Genomic DNA, 17481 nt, shown 5'->3' with positions numbered 1-17481 from the left:
TTTTTTATTGAGATGATCACTAGTACCTCCATCCTGAAGAGCAGGATTTTCTATTCTGCACCACGGTAATAAGGGTATGAGAGATGTAACTGTTGTAAGAGCCTGCTCCTGCAAGAATCTCAAACCATTTCTTCCTAACAAAGACTTGTTAAAATTCAGCAGGTACACGCTTTGAGGATTCAATCTATGTTGAACGTTTGCCAGGTCAAGGGGTTAGACAAGACTTTTCGTTGCTGTTCTTCTCCCTGGCAGATGATGGCCGCAGTGATATGAAGCCAAAGCAATGAGGCAGGGGGCCTGTCTCTGCTGTTCTCTCTCTGTTGTTCCTGAGGTCAGCGCCCAAGCTCTGGAGAAGACGGACAAAGGCAGCCACACGTGTTGCAGAGGAGGAAGGAGCAACCAGAGGGAAATATTCAAGCAATAGTCTGGTGAAAAAGAGGAAGCTGAGAAAGTTCTCATGAGAGAGTTCTCACAACTCTGACTGCGGTGTTGATCAGAAAGAAGCCTGCAACCAGTGTTTGGGAAGAAGTTAGAGAAACAAGGTACAGGAGAAATGAAACTTCTGTAGTCAGCTAGAGAACACTCCTCTGCAAAACATGGACTTGAACATCTGACCCCAGTGAAACAGACAAAATATATGAGACTGTATTACAAAACCACTGCCAATTTTACTTCATTTGCCCATGTAGAAGCCTGAACCTCACCAACGACCTTCCTGAGCCTGACCAGATGCAAAGAAAGTGTGTTTGGGTTTCCTGTCTTTTTTTTTTTCCCTTAAGTCTTCAAAACCAGAGAATTGCTTTAAAGAAACATTATAAAGATCAACTCTGTGAAGCCAAGTACTTAGAAAACCTTAGATTTAACACAGTCTTTTCAAGCTACTGTTTGATACTTTGTCTGCAATTCTCCTCCTCCTTCCAGAAGGATGCTCAGAGAGAGACCTTTTTTCTACGACTCCAAAAAGGTGCCAACTGCATTAATTCTTATTACATCTTGTGACCATCTCTCTCCACTTTGTTTTCCTCTCCTCCACACACTGTTGCAACTTAAAAAAGTAGTAAATTTAGTTTTAGAACACAGTATTCATGGTGGTTCAATGCACCAAAATTGGACCTTGCTGTTACTTAAAGCCAGGCCTCTTTCAGTACATTAGGTAATGTAAATCTTTCCATCTAAAGTTTGTTCTTCAAAATATAAATGTTAAGTTTCTAAAGAACCATAGAATGATGGAAAAATTTATGTTGGAAGCCAGGCTTTCCCTTTTAAGTTTTGTTTACACTGCACCAATACTCTCAGGAAAAAAAAAAAAAAAAAAGATGGAGAAAGTCAGATGGGCTAGAAAAAGAAAAGGTTAGAGGAAAACATGTGCTTCCTCTCCTGTGTGACCCCTCGCGCACTGCAGCTACTGCCACAAGCTTGCAGGGGTGACGTGCAGAAGCAAACTCTACAACTCGCGGAGAGTTATAAAGTATGTTTATTTCTGTGCCGGGTGCAAGAGGTATTGCTCCTCCAAACTTGCACATCGAGTAAAATGAAGATACATATTATATACCATGAGTCATTTGCATATTCATAGTACACTACATATTAATTGTTATTCACACTTAGGATTGGTTATAAGTCTCTCGCTTCTGATGTAAATTAGTACGCATTCTCAGTAAGCACTAATGAAGCCTCTCTAGTAACTGCACATGCTCCCCAAGCGGGGTTTTGCCCTCTTTTGGGGGGGCCGTTTGAGTTGGAGGTGGCGATCTCCCACTACCACAATTATCTCTGTCCTGCTCTCAGCTACTTTACTGTTGATGTCTGTGGGTTGTACCGTGTTATCAGCTTGGCTCCCTTCATGTCTAGAACTCCCTCTCTTGAAGGCCTCTCGCCACATTCTTGCCTACTGACTTAGATAGCAGTGTCCCTTCTTCTAATTATTTGTTCTTTTTCTTGATGCTTCCCAACCTTGAGATGCCAGGCTAAAGAATGTGCCTGCTTTTCTGTTAATTTAGCTGAATTATTTAACCCTTTGATATCAGGGGCAGGGTGAAAGCTGGGAGATAGGAAAAAGGCAGCGGAAGTCCTGCACATGGATCCCAGTCTCTTATCCCCTCCCTTGGCTCCTGCATCCCTGCGCATGTAGCAATCGCAACGCTGCGTTGTTTGGTACAGGCCCTTCCATGGCCAGGGTCCGTCTCAGCCTGGCTCTATGGATTCTGCCCAGAACATCTGAGAGTCCCTGATTAAAGAGGTATTACAGCTCTCCCTCCTTCTCAACTCACACATCTTTACGATGACCTTTAAGAAAAGATGCCCTCAAAGAGCTCTTTAAAAAGCAGCTATTTGTTTCATAATTGGGCATTCAAAAGACCATATTTTGTTGCCCAGACTATTTATTCTTTGTATTTGTGCTTCAATCAGATTTTTGACAGGCAATTTACCTAAAATAATCTGAAATATCCTTGACTACTGTTTCAAGTGAAAACAATGTCCCCTACACCAAGTCAAATTTTGTATTCAATGTCCGAAATTTCTGACAAGTATTGTGCCCTGCTAAGAACGATGATAATGCTGAAAGCTTGGAGGCTTCACCACAGGTGGTGGATTTGTCATTTAATTTGCTGGTTTTTACTTTTGAGGCTATATTGGAAACATGCTCAAAACCCAGGAGATTCTGAGGATACTCACTACCCAAGACCTCCAAAAGGGGTCCTGTCACAGAAACATTAAAATTAAATAGGTTCAGAAGAGAAAGAAGAAAAAAGAAAAAACAAAAAAACCAAAAACCAAACTAGTTTTACAGAACTGCTTCATAGTGTGCTGCCTACCAGAGTCCAACCTTCCTTAAGCAGTGGCCAGCTCTAAAGACAAAAAGTAGAATCGTGTGACAGATACTGCAATGAACTCAGGTAAATCAGTTCTGTCTCTCTACTTTCGCTTGCAATATAGTTAACATTGAATGACAGGAAATATTCACATATCGGTGAAGGGAAAAATAAGAAAAGAATATTGATGATTGCAAAAAAAAATGATGATTTGAAAGCAGCAGCAACATCATAAATGTGATTTTAATATGATCTGAGTTGCAAGCACTTGATACAGAGGGGATAACATACTGATTTTCCTCATTCTGCCCTATGCATGTCAACTAAGATCAATGGAAGTCACATAAATCCACTAAGGAAACTATAATATGTAGAATTATTGATGGAATGGCCGCTTCTCACACAGATCAATTGCAGCATCATAATAGCTAGAGTCACACCCAGAAGACAAAACCATATATTACATATGGTAATAAAGCTTGAATTCCTATCATTGTTTCATCACATTTTTCATACGCTAAAGGGACAACTAACAGACAGATTTTTGTACAGCTTTTTTTTTTTAAGCAGCAATACACATCATTTGGTTTATCACTACACGACACTGTTTCCACTTACAAACTAAGTCATTAAATAACAGCTACTGGCAGTATTTTCCAAAACAGCATTGTGCAACGTACATCGAAGCAAACACACTGAACCACCTGAAATTGCCTCTGGTTTGCTCAAAATCCTAGGGACATCAGAGAAGCTGAAAAGCAGCAGCACACACAAGTCCAGCATCTCCAAACTTCTGGTGGCAAGAAAGCACAAACCCATAAGCACATGGTTCCCTGTTATGACAGCCAGCAAAGCTGTGTCAGCACTGGTAGGAAAAGAAAAAGCTTTACAGCTACACAGGCACCTTTATAATTTTCATATCTCAAAATTATGGCATTTCCAGTAAAGGCTGCTTTTGAATCGCCGTTTACTTTTACAACTCACTTTGTTTCACAGTACTCTCTATCTCCTGCTGTTAACTCTTGAAAGAAGCCTTTCAAAGATCAATCCTGTCTGTTAGGATTCTGGATGTTAAAATTGAATTTTTCTTGTCTACTTGTTCTTTTGAAAGGCTTAAAAGTGATTTGTGGCAATCAGCGTAAAGGGATTTGATTGACAGAGTTTAACTAAGTGATCTGGAGAAGATTCATCAGGGAATTGCTAAAATTATAAATTAAACGGCAAACAGAGTTTTTCCTCTGTCTGCTCTTGAAACAAAATAGGTTCTTATAGACATGAAAATCATTCTAAAAGCTTCTATAAGCAGTCAATGAAAAGATTAGAAATGCACAGCATAATCTTTCAAATAACACTTTTCAATAGTAATCAAATAAAAAGAAAGGATACAAGAGTAAGCCTCACAACAACTACCAAAAGAAGCCTGTTGACCTCATTCACACAAACCTCAAAAACATAGCTGCCAAACTTCCCTCAAGTAAAATACAGGAGATTTGAGTTGAAACGCCATTATATCCCTTCCTGTGGAAATGATGGCTTTCCCCCCTCTCTCTTTTGCCTGGTTGTTCCTTCCTTCCCAGTGCTCTCTCTCAAACTGCCCTTCTCTGCAATTCACCTTTCTCCATCTGCCTGCAAGAAGGGCGCCCAGCTGCCACAGCACCGCGTCAGCGGTGGAGAGGGAGGAGAGCCGGCATCACTTCCAGCACCGCTCCATAAGTGCCTCCAGCAACAGATGGGCAGTGGGGAAGGAGAAACAGTCCCTGCTGTTTTTTCTGTAGCACCAAAGATACCCAAAAAAGCACCCAAAGACAGCTCTTGAAACTGTCTGACCAACTCCCAATGAGAGTACCGTAGAGTTAAGTACTATGTGTCCCCATTTGACATTTTTAGTCTCCTGTTCTGAATTGTTGGGCTTTCATTCACCAGCTCATGAGAAAAGAAAGTACATTGGCTGCTCAGGTGTTTTTTTAACCTCCAGTTGTGTGAACGGTGTTGTACAGATAGAAACCAGCATAGGTAAAAGATCTGTTTACTTATTATCCCGACGGTGCAGGTTATTTTGTATGCTACTGCCACTACTTGCAAGGCCCTTGCTTGAAGTCCCAGACAATCCCCACCAGCCAAGTCAAAATTATTACCTTCCCTCCAACACAGCATCTCCTTCAGTTCAAGGCTGTTTCAAATTCATTTACAGGATATTAGCAGGATAAAGTTTTTCTCTGCTTAAAACTACAGCAAAAACATGGAATTCACACTCTTATGATGGTGCTTCAACCTCATATACCACCCTCTACTCATTTATTTTTTAAGTTTTTTCCAGATTTTCTCGGCTTTTCACCATTCTTTTGTGACATCAATTTACTGTTATCTGCGAATATAACTAACGTGTTAATATTCTCAGCTTTCAGACCAGTTATGTGATAGAAAAGCACTCAAAGTTGCTTACATTTCAGTCAACAAAAACCTACTTACTTTCTTACTAACAAGTTAGTTTGTATAAATATCAGGGCTTTTTTTAAAAACCAGGTTTATATCTGTGAAACTTTTTCAATCTCCTACTTAATGCTATTCTACTATAACAATGATTTTATATTAGTAAGCCTGTATCTGGTAATTTACTGTAGCTCACACACTTTTGTATTTTTTGTATTTATTGGAGACATAAAAGAAAAAAAAAATATTTGAAATGCCAACACAAATGAAATTTAACACAGAAAACTGAGGAATTTTTCATTAATGACAAAACATGTAGTTATGAAAGACTGCACACAAGTCATTCACTCACTGAAATACTGCAGAGACTTTATGCAAGCTGATGACAGACACAAAGCGATACACCTCAGTTTAATACGTCACACCACACCAGCACCTTGCAAACCAACTCTACGTCTAAGCCATCTCAGTCCTCTGCTGACCTGCTTTGTAAACATTACCTTTTTTCTTTAGAATATCTGTCTTTGCCAAAAGACAAAAGGACCCTACATGTGTAAACCTACAGTGTTAATCCAGACATTAAACACCCAATCTGACAATACTAAATATTCAGGTCAAGAATTATCAATTAGAGTTTAAAGATGACTGTTTACTTAGTATGATCTTTCCAAATCCAACATACAAACAATTTGTGTGTCACATACGTGCAAGATATGATTCAGTTACTTCTTCGCAGGCTGACCAGAATATTTTCTATTAGTTTTGCAGTGACATTTGTGGTATATTATTTGAATATTGCGGATACAATTTTTTAAACTCATAGAAAAATCATAAAAGCCAATGATGAACACTTTAGAGAATATAGCATCTGGGTTCATTTTATGATCAAAGCTTGTTTGCTCAACGTTTTTTTTTGTATTCATGAAAGATTCAGGTAATCAGAAATCTTTACAACTTTTAATTATACATTCCTGATAACATCAGCCTCAATTTCTGCATAGTTGTAATTCAGAAAAAAGTTTTTTTATTTTTTAAGCACAGTGAAGATTTTATCAGATATTAGTGGCAACCACCATCAGTCCGAACCTACTTGAGTTTCTTTTACTTTTAATAACGAGTTAATAAGAATTGCCATCTGTAACAAACGCTTAATTCTGCTTTCACAGTATTTGTCTAAATTAAACAAATGATTTAGTGAGTGTGTAAACATGTAAAAAATATTCTTAAAACAGAAAATAACTTTTTTTTTTAATACAGTTATAGAATATTGTTAAGATTTGAAGTCTTATGAAAGCTAAGGAAATTGTTAAAATAACTGCTCTTTACTTGGTCAAATTCTACAGTCAGTGCAAAGTTTCACATATCTATCTCGGAAACTGTTAATTAGTGATAAACGCACAGTTGCAAAGACCTTGCATGCCAAAGTGACTGACCAGTTGGCATGCTGCTGGTCAGCTCTCCGCCAAATCAGGACGGGGGCCTACCATGCATTTGCAACCGGCTTTAGACCGTGCTGTACCATAGTTCCTGGCTTAGCTCAAAATGCAATGCAAGGGACATGCAAAAATCTCCACGTACCTTCTCATACAATCCAGCGCCCGAATAAAGAAGTCTTTGTGAAGCTGATGCTCGTCCCTCAAGATGGAGCACTGCTCCAGCGTCACTGACATGGATGTCCGGTCTTTGGCACTTTTGCAGCAGGTGAAACGGACTCCGTTCAGCTTACGGCAAATCTGAAACACGTGCAGATGTCAAAGGATTGCCCTTTTCACACCTTGTGATCTCTACACACTAGGCAGGCTGTGAAACTCCGGCAATTTTGCAATCACAGACAACGAATACAGAGAACTACAGTATTTCTGAAGAAGAAAATAGCTATTAAGTGTAGTAACTCCAGCCTGGGTCATACAGCTGCTGACCTGTGCCTTTGCAGTTAAATTGGTCATTAGCACTGCCCTGGGGATTTTCGTATTCTAAGGATTACGCCCATGCTGGCCTGACACAGTGCCACAAAAGATGAAAACCTTGTGCTGAAAAGAACTATAAATTTACCTTTTGTTTATAAATTTGCAGCATTAACACTCTACAAAAATAGCACCAGAAGATGATAGCTACTGATCTACAGCCCATTTCCAATTTGTCCAGAAGACACATTTGAAAAGTAGATCTTCAGGGTTTTCATTGGCAGGACAAGCCTACAAATAACCTGCCCACTGAGGAAAAAGGAGCCGTGAGTGACTTTGAGAGCTGCACTTAATCTTGTACTGCAGTCTCTCTCCTGCCCACCCCAACAGCCCCCCACCAAGTGAAGCAAGAAACTGACAGTGGACCCAACAAAAAAAATAATCTACTGTTCTTAGTCCTAAGCATTTTAAGCAAGTCACTAAAGTCTACACATACTACAGCTTACCACACCATTGCATCCAACCTCCTGAACTTGAAATAAGTAGTATTTGTGTTAGCCTAGACTATAAAAGGAAAAGTCGCTTCATTTTTTCCTCACTTTCTGTGACAACCACCCTATTCAATTAAAGCTTATGTGTCTGAACACCTAATGAATGTTGAAAAAGCAAAGACAGACTTTGACAAGTCTTAACTCAGGCTCATCAACATAGAGGACTAACTTCTCACATGGGTATGTATTCAGACACATCTGAATTTAAATATAGGCCTTATTTTCAACAGGGAAACTGTTCAATGTGCGACCCAGAGCAATTAAAGCCTAACACAAATGACTGCCATGGGTTGTTTGCTTTCACTGTACATTTTCACAAAATTTTATGGGAAACATGACATGTTTTTAAGGATAATTTCTCACCTTAAAAATCAATCTGTGGTTGTACTAGCCCATTAGTTTGTACTTTAGGTTCAAATAATATTTTACTAGAAAAAGAAAAATTTGAAGGAGAGCTGGTGTGCCCAGGTGCAGGTCTGCCTTTTCCCTGATATAATTTATCCTAAGAAAAAGTAATACTTTGCTTTGCTTGCTTCTATCCCTGGACAATCATAGCTATAACAGTATCAAGAAAGGAAATAGTTATGAGAATAGGGCAAGGCAATAAATTACAGCAGTTAGGCTCCATCCTAAGGAACCTCCCAGCTTGGCTATCATGTGTTTACTTGGGATCTTGCAGGATGAAATGAGAACATGATCTTTATAATCTCACTTCAGCAAATAAGCGCTTTTTTTATCCATTAATTGCATTCTCAGAAATTCTCTTAAAATCAATGGCCCAGAAAATATTTATAGTCTTTAGGGTCTTTGTGATATTGTGGTAAGGGCGATCTCAAAAGTTGAATCCAGGGAATGAATTAATTGAATCTAACTTTGAATCCAAAGAAGTACAGGCTAGTAAAGGAGAACCTGTGAGCGTTTCTTCTCTCCTATAATTCAAAATTTTAAAACTTAAATCTGTTTAAAAATTTGTAAAGTTGCATTGGGATTTAAATGAAGTACTATAAGACTTTTTTTTAAGTAATGCTGTGAAAGAAGTTAACTGCTTAATTGAAGAGATTAATTCTCTTTACACTAGTCTCTTTTGAAGTCCATGAGTCATTGTGCCTATTTGAAGTGAATGAGTCATAAAACCCCAGGTAATTATCCTGGATGAGTGATGGTCTCCGATGCAGGGAAGGGAGACTAAATCCCAAACCTGGACTGAAAACATACCTATAACGTGCTGGCTAGCGAGAGTCAGGTTTGACCTGAGAAGCATTCTAGGCACAATAAGCAAATGACCGTAACCACAAGCTTATTTTGCATTAAAGTTCAGTACGAATGTCTCAATCATTTCAAAGTGGATTAAATAGAAAACTATCTGTTGACTTAAATAAACAAATTAAAAAATCCTTAGATTCTGATTTAAGGAGAAACGTAGCTTAACCTGATAGGCTGGCCCAGATAAATTCTCAGAATGACGCAGTTCACTAAGCAGCAGCAGTTAAACAAAGTAAATAATTAAAACGGGCAAACACAATGATCTGATGCTCTAGAAATCCAAGGGACAATACCAAATATATAGTAATACCATCATATCAGAACACACAGCTTACGATTAGTGTCCAGCCTGAATTTTATACTCAATTTTGCTCACTTCTTCCCCAAATATATTGAAGATAGAGGAGGAGGAGAAATAGACTTAACATTTATTAGAGCTTTAGAAAGTCTCCTTTACGAACACAGATTTAAATGATTAGGATTGTGATTAAGTTTAAAGAGGGGATGATAAAAGCATATAAAACCATGAAGACTAAACCAAGAATAGATCAATGCTCTGATTATTTCTCCTGATAAAAGACAGAAGATGAAGGGTGCAGCTTAGGAAATAAAAATATATAACATTTAAATCTCCTTCCCATTATATTTAGAATAAGAAACGTTTGTGATACCAATTTGCAAAAGCTGACTTTTAAAATGCAGCTGTATTCTCACAGTCCCATTACAACAGGGATTACACGCAGGTGCAGATACATACGCATATCCATGTAGAATCTCATACATCTACTGCAACCACAAAGTGATAGCCTTTCCAAATCACAAAGTGATATACCTTTCCAGTAAATAAATGTAACATAGTATAACAGTGTGTAGATCAATGGGTCCAGAAATACTCATTTCAGAAGGTTACAGTATGGTAATGTAAAGAGAAACAAAATATAGTGAAGGAAAAATCGGAAACAGTTTGTATGTCCAAAGAATTCTTTTTACCCATGAAATTAATTTCAGGGAATCATGAATAGATGGTAGAAGACAACTTTCTATATCCAAAGATGAAATAAATTCTGTCATTCTTTGTAGCTCATTTTACACTATCCTGTCCTGATTTATCTTTTACTTCTCTAAAAACTAATGTTTCATAGTAATTGCAGAACTGGTACTGCAAGAAAATATAATATTTTTACTCACAACAGATTTATACTGCAATAGCATATGATAATATTTATTAACCACAAGGCAAAATGTTATTAGCAATATAAAAAATTACAGGTGTTATTAATACAAAGTCATAGTTAATATTGTCTTGTTCCTGGTGTTAATGAAAACTCGTGGAGAATTTTATTAATATTTTGTATCAAATATTTCTTTGCCTTAAAGGGTATGTGCATTCAAAAGTTCACAAAACACAAGGTCTTGCTTCAATCGCAGTCAATACCAAAGACTCAAGCTCTGCTTGTAAAAATGGGCAGACACACCAAGGGTACTTGTCTAAATCTCAGACAATTACCTGCTTGAATTTCACATTCTTGAAAAGCTTGAGCTCTTTACAAACATCTAAGGGTTGTTTTGTCAGGGTTTTTTTTGTGCGGTTTGTTTTTCATTTTTTGTTGTGTTTTTTTGTTTGGTTGGTTGGTTTGTGTTTGGGTTTTTTTTTTTAGGTGTCTGTGCAAAAAACACAGAATTAGGAAACAAAAAAGAATTATGTGAATAAAGCAAAATAAGTATTATTCATTGTTTGATAAACATTTTTCCTTGTGTTCTCCCTGTGTCTCAATGTCTGTTCTTTGCCTATCTAGCTTATTTCGTGTTGCTATCAGTGCCATTGGAGTGGCTGTCGTGGTGACGCTGGCTAAAAAAAAAAAACCAAAACATAAAATGCGATTGACAAAGTTGTACCAATACAATTAAACACTTATTTATAAAACATAACTATCTTAATTACAGAAAATCAAAAGTTGAGTGCAGCAATGTTAAACAAAAGCCAGAGCAAGTAATATGTCTTGTATCATACCTCAAGGCTTATGGACACTAAACAATAAAAGGAAGATATTTTGAATAACCAAATTTCCTATTATCAAAAAATGGACATGATTTTAAACAAAACAAAAGTTAGATACTATAGCTGAATACTGTATTGTCTCTCTTATATGAAGCGATATATTTACAGCTATGTGCGATCATCCAAGGAATTGATTCTGCCCATACTGGGGATGAAGGGATTCCTCTACCTAAAACCAGACTCAATTAGTTAAAGAAAAAACATTCCCCAAACAAAAAGCAAACCTCTTTTACCCTATTACATAACTCACTGGGATAAATGAAGAATCCTGCCTCTGGGACAAACTAACCCCACGCAGCAGCACAGGCCATGGACTGCCTGGCTAGGAGAAGCTCTGCAGAAAAGGGCCTGAAGGATGCAGGGGAATGACAAAACGACCAAGACCATTTCTCACTTTGAATTCTAGCCAGTTCTACTAGTTCAGAGAGTGAGAAAAAGAAAATATCTGTAGTTTCAGTGTCGGGAAGAAGAGATATATTCATGACTGGGATGAGAGACCATCAGAATGGAAATGTTCAAGAGCCATTTCAGCATACCTATCTACTTTAATCGTTGAGTTTTCCAATCATATTGTTAAAATTCATTGCACTTGCAATATCGGCAGGCATGTGAAAATCAGTTCATCGTGTGAACGTATCTGAAACAAGAGAGCTTACCGTCGCAGCGAGCCACATGATTTCTACATTCTTTCTCTTTTTGGCCTGGATATTTTGATGGAGATTTTCTAGCAATCCCTTTAAATCATTTTGTTCTTGAAAATGTGGTAGACCTGGAAAAAATGGATGATAAGGTTGCCCATTACGATAAGGTTGATGATATTGTTGTGCTGACTAAAGAATGCCCATAGTCAAGAAGAGGCCTATTATTTATAGCCTTATTTGGGAACACAGGAGGGAAAGCACCAGCTAAATATTTAGGGAATAAGCAAACCTTACTTCTTTCTAAGTATTCAGTTGTCCTACCCAAGATCTTCACCATGGAAAATTCAAGTGTCTTCAACTCTTACAACTGGATGGTGAAAACATTCAAATCTCTGCTGTAGTCCTGTTCATCAACTATTATAGACATTCAATGCAAATGAGTAGAGAAATAACCGAGTGTGCTAAACTCTGCTTCGATGGGAGGGTTTATTTTTTTTTTAAAAGTAAAAATATTTTGCTTTTGTTTTCAGGATGGAACATCTAATTTTTGTTTTAAAATGACGCTTTAGTTCCTAATATAACATAATAGGAGGGTTAAACAGTACTAAATACCCCCCCAAAAGAAAAAAAAAATCTAACAAAGAATATTTCTCAGTCTGAAATTAAATGGGACTTTACTTTTGAAATACAAAATAATTTCAGTTTTACTTAAAATCAAAACTTTTACCTACTTGCCCCAGGGTATGGCAGTTGAGCTGAAGTTTTATTAATCATAGGTGTATAGTGGGAACTGAAGAGTAGGCAATTTAATTTGCTTTCCTGTTTTGTGTGTATACGTTCTAACATTACCTTTATCTTCGTTAGTTTTGAAAACCAGTAGAAACAACCAAAATCTGTTTTTCAAAATTATTTCTTCTTACGGTAATGAAGTAAAACGAAATTTAATAATAGTTATCACCAAAAAAAAAGGATCAGAACCAGCTGAAACAAAATTAAACCAAATTGATACATTTTTTTCAACAAAAAATGTAGGATGTTCCATCCAGTGGGGAAAAATACCAACCCAAACTCAAAACCTAAGATTTATATTCAATTCAAAGAGTAAAAATGAGACAGCTACTAATGCAGGTCAAAATCCATTCTCCTAACCTGATCACGGCTGGAACAATCCTTGTTATCAACAGGCTTTTACCTTTTATCTCTAATGAATTCTGTAATTTCCCTTATCCATGATTCATAGTAAGAAGTAATTTAAACATACGCAAAAAGAACTATTCTAAAAATGTCTAAGTTGCCTTACTTGTACTGTGCTGCCAAAAAGGAAAAAAATGCACAAAAAGTACATTCAAAGTAGTTTTGTAATAATCTTAACGAGGATTGTTTTATCTGTGTATTACAATTCCTGATTGTACAATTAGATAATACAGAGCATATAAAAATACATCACAACCCACTAGACTATTATGTTTATCCTGCATCTGTTTCTTTAAAACACACAGCACACAATGAGTAGTCTAAAAAGACGCTTCCAGATTATGAGAATGTATCACTAGGTAAACGTTTTATTGCCTCAAAGCAGTTTTCCTTTGGTTCACAGCAGAAGATGCATCATCTCAGAGAGATGACTTCACCATAGGTAAAGCAAGATTCTCCCAATTTGTCATCTTGCCAAACAAGCTGCATCTTCACTGGACGTGATCGATTGCTTAAATTTCTTGTGTCATAAAGCAGTATTAAATCATCAAATCATTCTCATAGATTATAAGGGGGAGAAGCCTGGAAGTACAAAACAGATTCATGGACTTTATGTTGCAAATGCATGTACTGCCACATGCATTATGATGCTATGGAAGAAAAATCATCATTTGCTTGCAGGATTTCTAAACCTTGCATGCATCCCTCTTCTCACATGGGACAATTCTTTGCAACGCTGCTGCTGCTTTGGGTGTTATGTATCACACCAGCAACACTGTATGTAACTCGTGACATAGGTTTCTCCGATTTTATGCTTTCAGCTGTTTAAATTGAGTTCTAAGCAGTTCTTTTTAATTAATTAGGTACTACTAAACAACAATCATACATTTTTGTACCCTTACTATCATTAGCTATTCTATAAAAGCAGTACTATTTTGGTGCCTAAACCAGAACTACATTTGGTTGGCATTTTTGGTAGGAATCCTTCTGGGAGCACATTGTTATTTATTGTTCTCAGAGTTTCCTATTAGAGAATTAAAGAGATTGAGAAACAGGTGAGAGAGGGAGTGCATACTCGTCTAAAAGAAGATAGGAAGTCAGCCTTTGGCATATGCAGTTACATGCAGCTGAAGACTTTTAATAACTGGGAATAGAGAGAAAGCTAGAATATTATTGGCAATGAGAATTACAGAGATGAGAGAAAAACTAATAGCAAAAGGTGGGAATACCTTTATGGGAGTGGAAAATTGAATTCTTTTGAAATGGAATATATGAATGAAGCAGCAGGCAAGTGAGGCTGCCTAAGGATGGTGGATGCAACAGCCTGGCCAAGGGGGCTGCGAGTCCTCAAATTCTGTCTGGCTTTCTGAGCCCTATTTGTAACTAACAGCTGTCTGAGCCGGGTCCTGCATTCATTTTGTAGCACAGATTTGGCACTACAGGAAATTATCTGGAATGGTGTGACAAAACCATCAAGGAGCCATCAATACTGAATGGCTCGCACTTGGCTACACCACCAGGCTGCTGCCAGCTCGGATGGACATTTATCTTCCTAAGAACTTGAACACAGAGGTGGGGGAACAGGGGGGGAATTGAAGTCCTCCTCCAGAGGAACAGCTTCACTTCTTTCCAGGCAGCTGGCTTAAATGCACATTCCTCCAAGCCAAAAGAGTGATTCCGTGTAATAGCAGGGAGCTACTGGGAAGGGCAGTGAAACCAGAAGGTACTTTGTGTTCTGCAAAAATTTGGACAAAGAACAGACTCAGATCTTCGAGGCAGAGAAAAAAGCAAGAAGGTAATAATAACCAGAAAAGACACAAGGAATTAGACAAGCGTAGTTCTCAAAAGCCTGCACAGTCTGGAAGAAGTCCAGGGAGACTGTGTGGCTCACCGATAATCCTTTTGCAGAAAGACAGTACAAGGTACGTTGCTGTTAATGAAAAGCAGTCAATACTATCTGCATGCAAATTTTTGCTTTTATATAATCAGATCCATTTATGAGGTAGCAGATCTACCTTAGACCTAACCCCAGATGAGGTTAGTTTTTCAGGATGCTTTCTTGGCAGGATTCCCCTAAATTAATTACTAACTTCTTGTATAAGTTTCACTGTAGAAACCCTAGAAATACTAGAGATGTGGGTGGATGGATGGGCATACTGCCCACCATTTAGGAACAGAGCTTTCACTTCTAACAAAATTATTAACAAATTAAAATCATCCTGATATAAAAGATAAACATGTACACATATACAGAGACACATTAGATATAACTACAAGTACATAAATGTAATGGATAATTTGCAAAAGTAATCAAGACAAGGTGTTCTGTAAGAGAACAGAAGCTTTGCACGGGATTGTAACCAGCAGTATTCGCCATGAGGAGTTACATACATGTCCTGTAGGATGGTAGATCTTTAGATTCCAAAGATTTGCCCCGCCCTTTACCCAAGGGGAAGGAGCAGACATCTAAATCCAAGCTATTTAAAATCAGGCTGTAAAATCTGTGACACTGAGGAATATAGTTTAGGCATTAAGACTATTTTAAGAGGATTAGATTGACACAAATGGTCTTTTCAGTGTTTGCTTTCAGAGTAACGGAATAGTAATGTCTATGATACCAAATTTCTACAAAATTGGAATATAGGGCCTATTCTAATGGAACCATGTTATTCATATCAGTGATATTATCATGTGGGTTATTGATTGTATTTGCAAAAATTTCTCAGTGGTTTGCCATACCTTAATACATTTTCAAAATAAGAATGGAGGGAATGACTGAAACCGATGAAAAATCCCACCAAGTACTTCTGTACAAATATAGTGAGTACAGACTGTCCTCTACTTGTTAATATGCTTTTTAATGTGTCAACTAAAAAGAGTTGTTTAGCTCATCATTACTGTGTTTCACTCTCCCTGTAGTTCCTGCTGTGGTGTCAGGCCTGCAGTCACCACTGACTTCGGCAGAGCTGCGTACCGGCACAAAGTGTTTAACTTCATGGAACAACTTATGGGATTGAGGTCTACATCTAAAAGCTGCACACTAATATTGTGCTAATATTACTTTCTTATAATCTTTCACCCATCCAACCTTTTCAAAGACAGTTGGATATTGCATTATTTTGTACTCACAATCAGGAGGCATTTTTTCTGTAAACAGCTTGTAATACTCTTTTAGAAGTTCTAAGTTTTCCTGGTTGATGTTTTCCTGCAAAGTGGTATCTCCAAACCTATAAAAAAGCACAATAAAATGATGGAAAAAAACCCCACCAAACCAAAGCAAAGCTAAATCATCCTTCGGAATTATTTCTTTGCATAAAGAAATAACTTTTTTTTTTCCTAGTGTTTAATGTACTAGATTTTGTCAAACATACAGTTGCTAATCTCTCATGTGCTTTGGAACTAATATTTGGGAATGAGGTGATCAATCATGGATAATTCTTCAAAAATCTTCTGGACATGCTTTGGAACTAATATTTGGGAATGAGGTCATCACTTACGGATAATTCTTCAAAAATCTTCTGGACGAAGAAATCCATTTACAGAGAAACATTCAATAAAGCACATATTCTTTTGCCCTTCATAAATCCTGAATAAATGCAAGGGCTTTTTGTGGGAATTTCAAACGGCGCCAGAGGCAGAGAACACCAACTCCTACACCTCTTGCTGCTGCTGTTGCTTACATATATTAATTTCTACCAGAGCTGGACAATATTGAAGCCACACAAGATGGAAGAGATGCAAGCATCAGGTGGAAAAACGTCCTGAAGAAGTAATTTCTGCATTGGTCTGAGAATATTTGCTATAAATAGTCAAATTGATTACTCCTCTGAGCCCTTTCTGCCCTACACTGCTCCTGAGCTGTCAGTTGTCTTGGTTTCTTATATCTGAAACTAATGAGAACACCATTTTCTCTGCTGTTGAGCAGTGATTTCACCATTAAGCTTCAGAGTTATGACCCGCAGGCTAGCTAGCTTCAGTCATCTGCATTTAAGCTTGCAGCAGCCCGCAGACCTCAGCAGCCGCTCCACGGTGCTGCAGCCGGCTCAGGAGCACGTTCTGGGCTTTCTTGCAGCAGACGAGTCTGCTGGGAACACATCACCCAAATCCTTGTTATCCGCACCTCACAGAAAACCCAGGCAACATCAGGATGCCATTAAACTTACGCACCGACTATAGCTATGCAGGCGAATATCTGTCTTTCTGAGACCAAAATTTCTACAACAGCCATTTCACATAGGCTAAAAAAAACTAAAAAAAAAAATAAAAAAAAAATAATCAAATCTCCTGGTACCTCTGCTATGAGAGATATGAATATAAAGGCAGGTAGGGCCAAGTTTTTGTGACTGATCTTTAGAATAGCCTTCAAATGAAGAAAAGGAAGACAGAAAAGGAAACGGAGGAGTACAGGAGAGACATGGACAGGCAAGTAAGAAATTCAGGTAGAGAAAAGGAGACACAAATCAGAAGATACCAAATGTACTGCTACATCATGCAGAAAGGAATCAAATATTTAAATGGGTCAAAGAGGGAGAAGACTCGGCTATTTCCACAGTAGCCATTGCTGCACTGTCACATGAGAATATTTCTTTTAAATCAGATATATTCTCAACTGTGCTTTATTAAAAG

At 37.7% G+C, this 17481-nt stretch overlaps 1 protein-coding gene across 1 annotated transcript in view; it reads right to left on the bottom strand.

The window, feature by feature from the left end:
* Positions 1-17481, bottom strand: part of LOC104161663 (type II inositol 3,4-bisphosphate 4-phosphatase-like) — a gene marked incomplete at its 5' end in the record, with an annotated part of 72239 nt that overhangs the window by 22957 nt on the left and 31801 nt on the right. The window contains 3 exons of the mRNA XM_009700175.1: positions 6822-6976; positions 11677-11789; positions 15985-16082. Of these exons, the coding sequence (XP_009698477.1) occupies positions 6822-6976; positions 11677-11789; positions 15985-16082 (366 nt within the window). The remainder of the gene's footprint in view (positions 1-6821; positions 6977-11676; positions 11790-15984; positions 16083-17481) is intronic.

Source organism: Cariama cristata, unplaced genomic scaffold (genome assembly GCF_000690535.1).
Source record: "Cariama cristata isolate BGI_N322 unplaced genomic scaffold, ASM69053v1 scaffold800, whole genome shotgun sequence".
Taxonomy (NCBI): domain Eukaryota; kingdom Metazoa; phylum Chordata; class Aves; order Cariamiformes; family Cariamidae; genus Cariama; species Cariama cristata.
This window is presented reverse-complemented; position numbering and strand designations above follow the sequence as displayed.